General features: G+C 40.9%; 1 protein-coding gene across 1 annotated transcript in view; it reads right to left on the bottom strand.

The window, feature by feature from the left end:
* Positions 1–1,539: 1,539 nt before the first annotated feature.
* CFAP221 (cilia and flagella associated protein 221) overlaps positions 1,540–13,259 on the bottom strand; it is a 50,518-nt gene continuing 38,798 nt past the window's right edge. Inside the window, exon 25 of the mRNA XM_058194624.1 lies at positions 1,540–2,276. Within this exon, the coding sequence (XP_058050607.1) occupies positions 2,153–2,276 (124 nt within the window). The 3' untranslated portion in view covers positions 1,540–2,152. The remainder of the gene's footprint in view (positions 2,277–13,259) is intronic.

Here is a 13,259-nt window from a genome sequence, read left to right as displayed (position 1 = left end):
CTCTCTACATGAGGCTCCCCTTGAGGAGCACCCGGAGACTCCAGGTAGTTCAGAATGCGGCTGCGCGGGTGATAGAGGGAGCCCCTCGTGGCTCCCATGTGACACCTCTCCTGCGCAGACTGCACTGGCTGCCTGTGGTTTTCCGGGTGTGCTTCAAGGTTTTGGTAATGATCTTTAAAGCGCTCCATGGCATAGGGCCGGGTTACTTACGGGACCGTCTGCTGCCACCGAATGCCTCCCACCGACCCGTGCGCTCCCACAGGGAGGGACTCCTCAGGGTGCCGTCAGCTAGGCAGTGCCGACTGGCGACGCCCAGGGGAAGGGCCTTTTCTGTGGGGGCTCCCACCCTCTGGAACGAGCTTCCCCCAGGACTTCGTCAACTTCCCGACCTTCGGACCTTCCGCCGCGAGCTTAAGACACATCTATTTATTTGCGCAGGACTGGACTAGATTTTTTAAATTTTAATTGTTTAAATTTTAGATTTGGTTTTAAATTGGGGTTTTATTATTTATATGTCTATTTTAAATATTCGGCCTATTTAATAAGTTTTTTAGACTAATGTTTTACTTTGTATATTTATGTTGTTTTTAGATGGCTGTACACCGCCCTGAGTCCCTAGGGAGATAGGGCGGTATAAAAATATGAATAAATAAATAAAAATAAATTCAGGTCAGTTTATTTTTCTCCTCTCCCTATAATCGTGTAGTTTAAGATAAACCACATATTACACCTGCTAAATGTAGTTAGCCATACAATTCACCTTAATTATGATGTAATTCTAACATTAGAAAATACAGTGCTTTTCTATGAACATCAAGCATCAAAACTCATCAGCATTTTCAAATTTTTAAGACATTAATGAACACCATACATCCGCCCCTCATATTCAATTTCACATGAATGAAAGCCATGAATCAATATATTAATAAATACATGATGATTTGCCAGGTGAAACAGATATGAGGCAACAAGGTAAGAAAACCTGCCTAACAAATTAATCCCATTACAAAAAAAAGGAGAAAATAAAGCACATTTATTTATTGTAAATTAATAGGGGCAAGCTTATTTGCTGACATTTTGTTTCCATGATATTTTTCTTGGCTTTGATGGAACAACAAATAAGACTTCCTCTCTGTTTTGACTGCTGCTAAGACAACTCTAATGTGTCATTTTAAACAGGTTCTGAATGGATTCAAGTTGGGGGCAGGGCCATGTGTTCACTTATTCCTGATCACTTTTTCTACTTAATGTGCTTTTTCCAGGGGTTGGCAAATTAGTGCAGCTTTTTTAAAACTGTAACCTCCTGCCCCTGGTCCCTTGTCCATCGCTGCGCTGGATACATCTAACAAGAACTGAAGTTCAAACCTGCCTACTCCTGACCTAATTTATTTGACTTATAGTCTGAAGAACAGCCATTGGGTTAGACTTAGGAAAACACGAGAATCAAATACTTCACAGCGATCCAGCTTATAATACTATTCATATTATAGCCACTCAGCACAAATACAGAATAGTACTTTCTCTACATTTTATTGGAAAGTGGTAAGTGTTCATTCACAGGAGACTGACAAAACTATATATGCACAGATATAAAAATAGTTTAGGTGGGTTTATGTATACACTGGCCAGTCTAGGAATTTTAATGGAATGGATAAATATATACATATTAACAGCAATAATTAAAGAGGCCACATTGGAGATGAGAGTAAGAAATAAAGAACACAGAAGATCAAATTGGCAATTACCCACGGAAGATTATCACACACATAACAACTTATTTGACATTCTTTCCTGTGCTAACATACAAAGTTGATCTCAGTAGCTAGGAAATCTATGCTTCATTTTGTGTAGCAGAGGCTCCTGCACAAATATAATTTGCAAAGTTATAGTATCTTGCATGGAAGTATAACAGTAGGGGCACTATGGATCAGCAAAATTTGACAATTTAGAAGTGGGAAAAACATTGGAATGTTCCATTCCTCCTCGGTTTGACATAATCTAGAAGGGAAAAAGAATGTTTTGGAGCTCTCTGGAATGTTCTGTTCCTGAATCACTAGAATGTTGTGTCCCTACTGGGTGACTCACATTATAAGAAGCATAGAAAAATGTGAATGGCACATAAAAACATTCAAGCCTGTCCCAAGGAGACAATCTAATTTAGGATCATAGTCTTGTCAATAGTCTTCTCTTTCAGTTTCTCTGCAGTTTCTGAAATCCTTCGGCCATAAATATTTTTCTGACTCGCAATATAGGAATCCACAATGTCCCTCACATCACTAGAAATAAGAATACAGAAAAAGTTTGAACATGTGAATTAGGTTGTTTTCAAACCAGCAAAAGGAAATACTGTTTTAAATAAAAAAGGCTAGGCAAATGATGATTTGGAAAATAAAAGATTTGCTGTCAAAGTTATATATTTGGATCATACCTTGAAGTCTCAAAATATAATCTTATATTATCATCCATAGTCTGCTGTTGTTTAAAACTGTTCTTAGAATTCAAATAGAGTCAGACTATCAAAACATATTCTATTTTTATCATAGTTTCTGTTTTGATTAGGTTGTCCTAGTTTTGTCCTCCAAGCTGGATATCCTGGCCAATTTATAAATATATAGATAAAAAACCGAGTCCTATAAAAAATGGTTCTACAGACCTTCAAGGGGGAGGATGGATTACCTATTTGGTACTAGTTTCCTCTTTACAGGAAAAGAGTTCTCTTTTCCTGTAAAGAAGACGACGGAGTGAGTTCTCAATAGAAGCTCCTCTGGTGTGCTTCATCATGAGTTTAGCATCTTAACAAAATTAACTACCGTATATACTCGAGTATAAGCCGAGTTTTTCAGCACGTTTTTTGTGCTGAAAAACGCCCCCTCGGCTTATACTCGAGTCTACCCTTGCAGAGCCGACCCAGGGAGAGGGTTTTTTGCCCTCGGGAACAGCTGGGCCGGCAGGACGAGCCCAAATGCTGCCGGCATGCTTTGCCAGCTCGGCCGGCTCGTTTTGGGGCGGCGGCTGCCCTCCAGCGTTTTCTTCCGCCGCTTTTTGATGGCGGCGGCGGTGGTCGGCGGAGGGGGCGGGGGGCGGAGGGGGCGTTCGACATTTTCGCCCCCCTCTCACTCGTCCTCCTCTTGCCCGCGGTGGGGGCGGAGGCGTTGTCACGAATACATCCCAATAAAATGCAAAGGTTTCAAAGCATGTTTTGGAAAAGCAGCGAGGGATGGGGGGAGAATGCTGCCTTGAATGTGAAAGAAACGTGGAAAACTCCAACTACAGTATAAAAAAAAAACATTTGCACTCAGTACTTTTTATTTTATTTTATTTTTTGCCAAGTTTTCCCCAGGTTTTTTTTTTCCCCCTATGAAAATTGGGGAGGTAGGGAGAAAGAGGGGAAAAGGAAAGGCCCCTGGGAAAGGGAAGAAATACGGCAAGAACAACGGTTTTCCCCCCCCCCCCCGCCCCTCCCAGCGCCGTCCTTCTCTCCCGCCAGTCACACGGTTCAGTTTTTTTTCAGGCTAACTATACTTTGCGTTTCACTCCCCCGAGTGAACATTGTAACCCGAGACTTGCTCGTAAACAGTGAGCAAAATTACGGTAATCTCCTCTGCCAAATCTATTCCCAAACCTCCCCCAACACCTCCGCTCCGCAAGGCAAGAAATGAACGCGAATCCGAGAGGGGCAGGAGGAGGAGGAGGAGGAGAGATGGGGGCATTGCAAGCTAGGGTGGGAAGAAGGAGGAGGAAGAAGAAGGAGGCAAAAGAAACCGACCCTCGCAGATCAGCAAATTAGCTTTCCTTCTCCAAACCAATTTTTTAAAAACCCGTTCTACCCAGAGCAAATGGCAAATAAGCAGCCCGTTTTGAGTCTGATTATTGTTTCATGGTGGTTGCCCTCTCTGATCTCCTTGTACATGACAAGGCACCTCTAACCCAGCGCTTTGTGTTTGTTATTGGTAATTCTCCTCTCCTTCTTCCATTGGAGTCCTCTCCCTTCCTTTCCGAGCAGGCGGGCGATTTACCTTCTCTGCCTCTTTTATTTTCCTGGAGGTGGAGGTGTATTCCTAAGGATGCCTTCAGTGCTGGGGAAGGAGCCGATCCATGGAGGGAGGGGCGACGCTGCCGAGCCGCTGCTTACAGAGAGCGAAAGAGCCAGGAGACCTTGGCATAGGTGGGCGGCTGGTGCAAGGCAGGGCAGAACCTTCGACCCGCAAGGATCCCGGGAGGTGGGGGACGAAGAGAGGCAGAGAAGGAGGAGGAGGAAGGAAAAGAAAAGAAAAGGGGGAGTGAAAATAAGAGCAGTCCGAGCAATAAATAAATATTGCTGGGCTGCTTTCCAAAAATCCTCAGCACGGAACTAAAAGTTGCAAGTGTTTTGTGAGTTCAAACAGTCCCTTCCAGACTAACACGTTTCATTAAAAGATACAAAGTTTGGTAAACTGAAGCTCGCTCTGTCCAATGCAAAAAAATCATCATCATCATATAATAATAATAATAATGATAATAATGATAATAATGATAATAATAATAATAATAATAATAATAATAATAATAATGATGATGATGATAATGATAATAATGATAATGATAATAATAATAATAATGATGATGATGATGATGATAATGATAATAATGATAATGATAATAATAATAATAATGATGATGATGATGATAATGATAATAATGATAATGATAATAATAATAATAATGATGATGATGATGATGATAATAATGATAATGATAATAATAATAATAATAATGATGATGATGATGATAATGATAATAATGATGATAATAATAGTTTTTTAAATAAGGGTTTTTTAAGGGGGGGGAGGGATGTGGCGGGTGGGGGTGAGAACCCGTCGGGGAGGGATCCAGCCCCTGTGCTAGTTCGCGACACTATCCCATCTAGTCTGAAGGCAGGGGGGGAGGACGTTCCAGGTGTAGTGGGTTGTTCGATCTGTACGGTAAGTGGGAGAGGCAGATATGGCGGGGGGGAGGGGCCGGACCAAGGTGAGGGAGCACGCGTTCGATGTCTGCGGCGATCGCGTGCTCGGCCCCTCAGTCCCGACCCGTTCCCCGGGTGGCCATGATCCTCAGAGCTTGGATCTTCGGCTGATGTTATGTAATGCTCGGTCCGTGGTTAATAAGGCCCCCCTGATTTGTGATCTTATTCAGGGGGAGTCCGCGGACCTTATGGGCATCACGGAGACCTGGTTGGGCCCAGAGGGGGTCCCCTTGTCGAGATGTGCCCTCAGGTTTCGAGCATTTCATCAGCCGAGGTCCAAGGTAGTGGGGTGGCGGTTGTCATTAAGGAGGATCTAGAGCCGAGGGAGACCACTGTTCCTCAGATTGCCGGCTGTGAATCCCTCTATGTGCGGTGGGGCTATAGGAATCAGTTGGGCTTGGTGATCGCATACCTGGCTCCTTGCTGCGTGACCACAGCCCTGCCTGAGCTGTTGGAGGTACTCGCTGCTGTGGCGGTTGAGACCCCCAGACTTATAGTCATGGGGGATTTTAACCTGCCATCAGTTGGCTTGTTATCAACGGCAGCTCGGGAGTTCCAGGCTTCCATGACGGCCTTGGACCTGATTCGAGTAAATGATGGCCCTACGCACACGGGGGGAGGCACGCTGGATCTGATTTATATCTCTGGACAGTGGCTTAATGATCTGGTGTTAGATGATTTAGTAACAGAACCAATGTCATGGTCGGATCATTTCCTCCTTCGCCTAGATTTCCGGACCGCCATTCACCACCGCAGGGAGACGGAACCTATACGGTGGTTCCGTCCCAGGCGCCTGATGGACCCTGAGAGGTTCCTGACGGAGCTTGGGCCATTCCCTGAGGATCTGGCCCACGCACGGCTGAAGAACTGGTCGTGGCCTGGGAACAGGCGCGGCCGGGCCTTGGACCGTGTCGTGCCTTTGCGGCCTCTGACCCGGCGTAGATCTCGTCCGGCCCCTTGGTACTCCGAGGGGCTGAGGGAGATGAAACGCCGAAGACGCCTGGAGAGCACCTGGAGGTCCAGTCGCTCGAAGCTGATCGGACACTAGTTAGGTCCTATTCTAGGACCTACCTAGTGGCAATGAGGGAAGCGAGGCGTTCCTACGCCTCCACCCTCATTGCGTCGGCAGATAACCGCCCGGCCGCCCTGTTTCGGGTGACCCGTTCTCTCCTACATCAGGAGGTACGGGATGACCCCTTGCAGGGACGGGCCGAGGAGGTTAGCCGGTATCTATACGATAAAATCGCTCAGCTGAGGGACGGTCTGGACCGAATTTGGGATGATCCAAGCGAGGGAGAGGAGGCACGTCTTGTTGAGCTCATTTGGGATGAGTTTGACCCTGTGGCTCCCGAGGACGTCGACAGGTTGTTGGGGAGGCTTCACGGCACGACATGTTTACTGGACCCGTGTCCTTCCTGGCTGGTACTGGCCACTCAGGCGGTGACACGAGGCTGGCTCCAGAGGATTATCAACGCTTCTTTATTGGAAGGGGTTTTCCCTGCCGCCTTGAAAGAGGCGGTGGTGAGACCCCTCCTTAAGAAGCCCTCCCTGGACCCAGCTATTTTGGGTAACTATCGTCCAGTCTCCAACCTTCGCTTTGTTGCAAAGGTTGTAGAGAGTGCCGTGGCGCGACAGCTACCCCAATACCTGGATGAAACAGGCTCAAGCTTAATCCATCCAAGACGGAGTGGCTGTGGATGCCGGCGTCCCGATTCAGTCAGCTGCAGCCGCAGCTGGCTGTCGGAGGCGAGTTATTGGCCCCAAAGGATAGGGTGCGCAACTTAGGTGTCCTCCTGGATGATCGGCTGGTTCGGCAGTTGCGCCCCTTCCTTGATCGGGATGCCTTATGCACGGTCACTCATGCGCTCGTTACCTCTCGCTTGGATTATTGTAATGCTCTCTACATGGGGCTCCCCTTGAAGTGCACTCGGAGGCTTCAGTTAGTCCAGAATGCAGCTGCGCGGGTGATAGAGGGAGCTACGCGTAGCTCCCATGTAACACCGCTCCTGCGCAGACTGCACTGGCTGCCTGTGGCCTTTCGAGTGCGCTTTAAGGTGTTGGTGACGACCTTTAAATCGCTCCATGGCTTAGGACCTGGGTACTTACGGGACCGCCTGCTGTTACCACACGCCTCCCACCGACCCGTACGCTCCCATAGAGAGGGACTTCTCAGGGTGCCGTCCGCCAAACAATGTCGGCTGGCGGCCCCCAGGGGAAGGGCCTTCTCTGTGGGGGCTCCCACACTCTGGAACGAGCTTCCCCCGGGTTTACGTCAAATACCTGACCTTCGGACATTCCGTCGCGAACTGAAGACCCATCTTTTTATTTGCGCGGGGCTGGCTTAAATTTGGATTTTAATAAGGGGAATTTTATTAATTTTAAATGGGGTTTTAACTGATGGCAATTTTTTAACTTTGGGCTATTTTAAATAAGTTTTTTAAAGGGTATTTTAACTTGTATATTTGTATTGTTGGTTTTTATCTTGCCTGTACACCGCCCTGAGTCCTTCGGGAGAAGGGCGGTATAAAAATTAAATTAAATAAATAAATAAATAAATAAATAAATAATAATAATAATAATAATGATGATGATGATGATAATGATAATAATGATAATGATAATAATAATAATAATAATGATGATGATGATGATAATGATAATAATGATAATGATAATAATAATAATGATGATGATGATGATGATAATAATGATAATGATAATAATAATAATAATAATGATGATGATGATGATGATGATGATAATGATGATAATGATAATGATAATGATAATAATAATAATAATAATAATAATATTCAGCCGTGCTTCGCTTTGATGGCAGCCTGACGTAAAATGGGGGGCAGGGGGATACATACACGGTTAGGGAAAAATAACAAAACAATGTTTTGGGCTCAATTGCAGTCTTAAATTGAGGACTACCGGTACTTGCAATTTGAACCTTATTGGACACTTCATTCCTGGAGGGTTTTTAAAGAACAGACTGGACAATCCTTTGTCTGAAACAGTATAGGATCTCTTGCTTGAGGAGTGGGGACTGGACTAGAAGATCACTGTTAGTTTGGGATATGTTCAGAGCCCACACATCTGATGACATAAAAAAATTGGCAAAGTCATCTCAAGTCACTTTGGCCGTTATTCCAGGTGGGCTTACATCTGTATTGCAGCCCCTAGATGTCAGTTTAAATAAACCTTTCAAGGACCGTGTGCGAAGGATGTGGCATGAATGGATGACATCTGGTCAAGCTCGTCTGACAAAAGTTGGAAATCTGAGAAAGCCAGACATAGAACTAATAGCACAGTGGGTTCGTGATGCATGGGAAGATATTCCAGAGGACATGGTGCAACGTGCCTTCAAGAAATGTGGCATTAGTGGCTTCCGGGTGGCTCCACCTCTTCGCTGAGCCCTAATTAAAGGGGCTCCGCACTGAACATCGTAAAAGCCAGGAAAAGCCTTTTAATCTTTTTCCCTGGATGAAAGGGGCAAGATAAGAGCGCAGGAATGTTGGTAGACCTCCCCAGAGGCTTTGTTTTAATTAAGCAGAGCCTCGAAGGGTCGATGGGTCCCATAAATATTCCTGCCATCTCCGACTTCAGTGCGTGTCTGCAAAAGCAGGAAAAGAAGAAGGTGTCCATCTCTGCTAATTGTCTTATCTTTATGGATCTCTTTAAGCAGACGGAATGAGTGCAAGCGGACGATTATTGGATTGCAAGTATTTTTGATTTCCTGACTTCTACTTTCTAAAAAAGAGAATTTTTTTTTTCTTTGTTCTAATTGACTCTTAAAGATGGCGCCTGAACGGGAGTGAAAATGACGAATGGAATTTTAAACAGTCTGTGCAACTAAGAAGATAAGAAATGTTATGTGTGGATTTTAATGAAGTGAACTGAGCTCTCCTATATTTAAAGGGAAAAGAAGTTTCTAGACTTATATTTTGTGAATTTTAAAACTGAAATGGCTACTAAACCACCTAAGACTGGGGCAGAAGGGTTCTGAACCAGCTTTAGAAGATCTGATTAAAGAGCAAGGAAAGTGTCTGAAGAAAGGTTTAAGGAGATTATGGATAATAATGAGAAAATAAGAGAAGAAATAAGAGAATAATAAAAAATAAGAGAAGATATCTTAATGGCTTTTCAAGGTTTGGCAAAAGACTGGAGGTGGTGGAGGAGGAGGTGCAAGAAATTGTTCAGTCAAATCAACAAATAGAAAATAGAATGGGGAATGCAAATCAAATTGGATAAAATGAAGATCAAGTGGTGGTGATGCAGTATAGAATGATGGAAGGAGCTCTGAGAATTAGAGGTTTGAATGAGGTCAAAGGGGAAGATTTAAAAAAAATTTTATCAGAAGCTCTGGCTGAATTTATTGAACTTGATCCACAAGAGGTTGCTTATCAAATTGACAAAATTTATAGAGTTAATTCTTGGATTGCTAGGCAAAAGAAACTTCCTAGAGACATCGTGGTTTATTTGTTGAAAAGAACAGTGAGGAATCAAATTTTGCAAGTTGCTTTTCAGAAAAACTTGAAAATAGGGAACAGGTGTTGAAGGTTTTGAAAGAGATCCCTCCCAAGATGTTAAGGGATAGAAAAGACTTTACATTTTTTACACAAGAACTTAAGAAATACCAGATTCAATTTAGATGGGAGGTTCCAGTTGGCTTGACAGTGTATTATCAGGGAAGAAGATATCGTATTGACACAGTGCTTAAGGCCAAAGATTTTCTTTCTACAGTGCTGAAATTTGAAATAGAAATAATAGAAAAAGAATTCAAGAGACTCAAATGGGTGTGGAAGCTGAGGTGATTCCAGTGATGTTACCATCAGAGGAACAACCACAAGAACAAAGACTGACGAGGGGCCCTTAAGCGTAAAGAAAAGGAGCAACAAACTCAAAGTAAAGTTCAGGACTCTGCTACAGAAGCGGTGGGAGGAGCACGGCCGAAGATACGGGAGGACGATCTTCAGTTGATTGCCCAAAGGCTTCAGCAGCCCAGTAATGGCAAATAAAATCTTGACTTGGAATGTCAATGGTTTGAACTCAGCTCAGAAGAGAAGAAAAATATTTCATTATTTGAAACAATTTAAAAATGATGTTATTTGCTTACAAGAAACGCATATTAAATTATCAGATCAAAAGTACCTAATAAACTCAAAGTTAGGTAAACATTTTGTTGCTTCAGCTTTGGAGAAAAAACATGGCATAGTGGTTTATTTGAGAAAAGAAATACCAGCCAAGTTAATAGAGGCAGATATTTATGGAAGATATATTGCTATTGAACTTACAATAGAAACAAAAAGGACTCTCTTGCTTGGTATATATGCACCCAACCAGCAACAAGAAAAATTTTATAGAATGTTATATGATAAGTTGATCTATGGGATTATAAATGGTGTATTATTTTGGGAGATTGGAATGGAGTAATAGATACACGAAAGGACAAGAGAATTTCTCCCAAGAAGATACCTGCACATGCAAAGCTGCCTAAATCCTTTTTTGATATGATAGAAGATTTTGAGTTAAGAGATGTATGGAGACTACGGAATCTGGAGGAAAGAGACTATACTTTTTCTCTGATAGGCATCAATCCTTCTCACGTATTGATTTTATTTTAATTTCTAATGATTTGCTTTTTAGGGTGAAGAAAACTAAGATATTTCCAAGATGTTTGTCTGATCATAGTCCTGTTTGGATGGAATTGCAATATGGAAAAGAGGGTAGAAGAACTTGGAGATTAAATGAAAATTTGTTTAGATATCAGGATAATGTAAATCAATGTAAAAAGCAGATGAAAGAATTTTTTGATTATAATTTGAATAATGAAACATCGATAGAAATGGTTTGGGACTGCAGTAAAGCTTTTATGAGAGGTGTATTAATATATCTTAATAATAGACAGAGAAATAAGCAACAAAGACAGCGAGGTATTTAGAAGAGAAATCTATAAGAAACAACAATTATTAATACATAACCCACATGATCAAAAACTTAAAGATGCAATAAAGTTACTACAGAATCAATTTAATATGATAATGGCTGATCAGGTGGCAACAAATATACAATATGCCAAACATAATACTTTTTGTAACGCAAATAGACCTGGTAGGTGGTTAGCATACACTTTAAGGAAAAGACAAAAACAACGTACTATAGAAAAAATAGAATACAAAGGTAAAGAGAGATATCAACAGGATAAAATTAAAAAAGCTTTTTTAGAATATTATACAAATTTATATCTTAAAGATAATATATTGAATAGGGATATTGATAAATATTTGAAGGAATATAAGGTTAAAAATTTAACTTTAGAACAAACGGATGAATTGAATCGGCCTATAACCTCGGAAGAAATTATTTTGGTAATTAAACAATTAAAAATGGGGAAAACTCCTGGTACGGATGGGCTTACAGTTAGTTATTATAGGAATTTACAGGATGAGATGTTAGGTCCACTTAAGGAATTATTTAATCAGATACAACTAGGAGGGGGAATTCCCCCCTCATGGAGAACCTCTTTTATTTCATTGATACCAAAAGAGGAACAGGATTGTTCTAAACCTGGGAATTATAGGCCAATCTCACTTTTAAATAATGATTATAAGATTTTTGTTAAAATAATAGCTAATAGATTAATGTTGATTCTGCAGCGAAGAATTCATAATGATCAATCTGGATTTATAAAAGGGAGACAGATGAGGAATAATGTTAGGCAGATTGTTAATTTACTGGAGTACTTAGAAAAGAAAAATTTTATTCCAGCAGCATTTATTTTTCTCGATGCAGAGAAAGCTTTTGATCGATTGCATTGGGATTTTTTATTTAAATTAATAGAAAAGATGCAATTTGGAGATGGTTTTTTAAGAATAATTAGGGCAATTTATGGAGAGCAAACAGCACAGATTATAATCAATGGTAGCTTAACAGAACCTTTTAAGATTGCGAAAGGAACAAGACAGGGATGTCCTTTATCACCATTATTGTTTATTTTAACTCTAGAACCATTATTGGATAAAATACGAAGTAAAGGAGATAGAGGGAATTAGAGTTAGACAGTATGAATATAAGTTAAGAGCTTTTGCAGATGATTTGGTGATTACTTTAACAAACCCTATAAATTCTAGTAAATCTTTGTTGGAAATAATTGATCAATATGGGAATGTCTCAGGGTTTAAGGTAAATCAGAAAAAGACAAAAGTGATAATAAAAAATATGGCCAGACAACAGAAAGAAAAACTAGAGGAAGTAACAGGATTTGAAATTGTAAAGAAGGTTAAGTATTTAGGGGTTTATATTACGTCATCAAATGTGAAATTGTATAAGAATAACTATGAGGTTTTATGGCAAAAAGTTCAGAAGGAGTTGATTGTTTGGAAAAATTGCAATTATCTTTGCTGGGGAGAATTGCTGCTATTAAAATGAATGTTTTACCTAGATTTTTATTCCTCTTTCAGATGATACCAATAATTAAGAAAGATAAGAATCTTGAGGAATGGCAGAAGGGAATTAACAAATTTATATGGGAAGGTAAAAAAGCTAGGGTTAAAATGAAAATAATTCAAGATTCTCGGAAAGGGAGGTTTAAAATGCCTAGTGTTAAATTATATTATGAAGCAGCTGCTCTCTCTGCAATAAGTGATTGGTTTAATTTAACAGAGGACAGAATTTTGAATATAGAAGGTTATGATTTGTTATATGGATGGCATGCATATTTAATTTATGACAAAAAAGTGGATAAGGCCTTTAAAAATCATGTGCTAAGAAATGCCCTTCTGCGTGTTTGGAAAAATACTCTTATAAACTAAATTATAAGGTTCCTATATGGGCATGTCCTAGACATACAGTAGAAAATATAAACATAGAACAGAAGCAGGAAATGATTACATATAAAGATCTTTTGTATACTGAAAGAGGTAATTTGCAGTTAAAATCTCTGCAAGTATTAAGAGGAAGGAAAAATTATACTTGGTTTCAATATGAGCAATTACATGCTAGATGGAAGGAGATCAGAAAATTGGTATAGAGCAGAACGAGGAAAATTTGGTAAAGCAAATTAGAAATCAGTCTCAGGAGCATATAAAGAGATTGTATAATGTGTTACTTGAAATAGATTCTGAAAGGGACTTGGTAAAGGACTGTATGATAAAGTGGGCACAAAATTTTCAGGAGCCAATATTATTGGAAACGTGGGAAAAATTTGGGTTAGAAATGTTAAATTCACGAGCACAGAATCTGAGGAAAATTT

This window comes from Ahaetulla prasina, chromosome 1 (assembly GCF_028640845.1).
Source record: "Ahaetulla prasina isolate Xishuangbanna chromosome 1, ASM2864084v1, whole genome shotgun sequence".
NCBI lineage: Eukaryota > Metazoa > Chordata > Lepidosauria > Squamata > Colubridae > Ahaetulla > Ahaetulla prasina.
The sequence above is the reverse complement of the archived record's forward strand: the minus strand, read 5'-3'. Positions and strand labels throughout refer to the sequence as shown.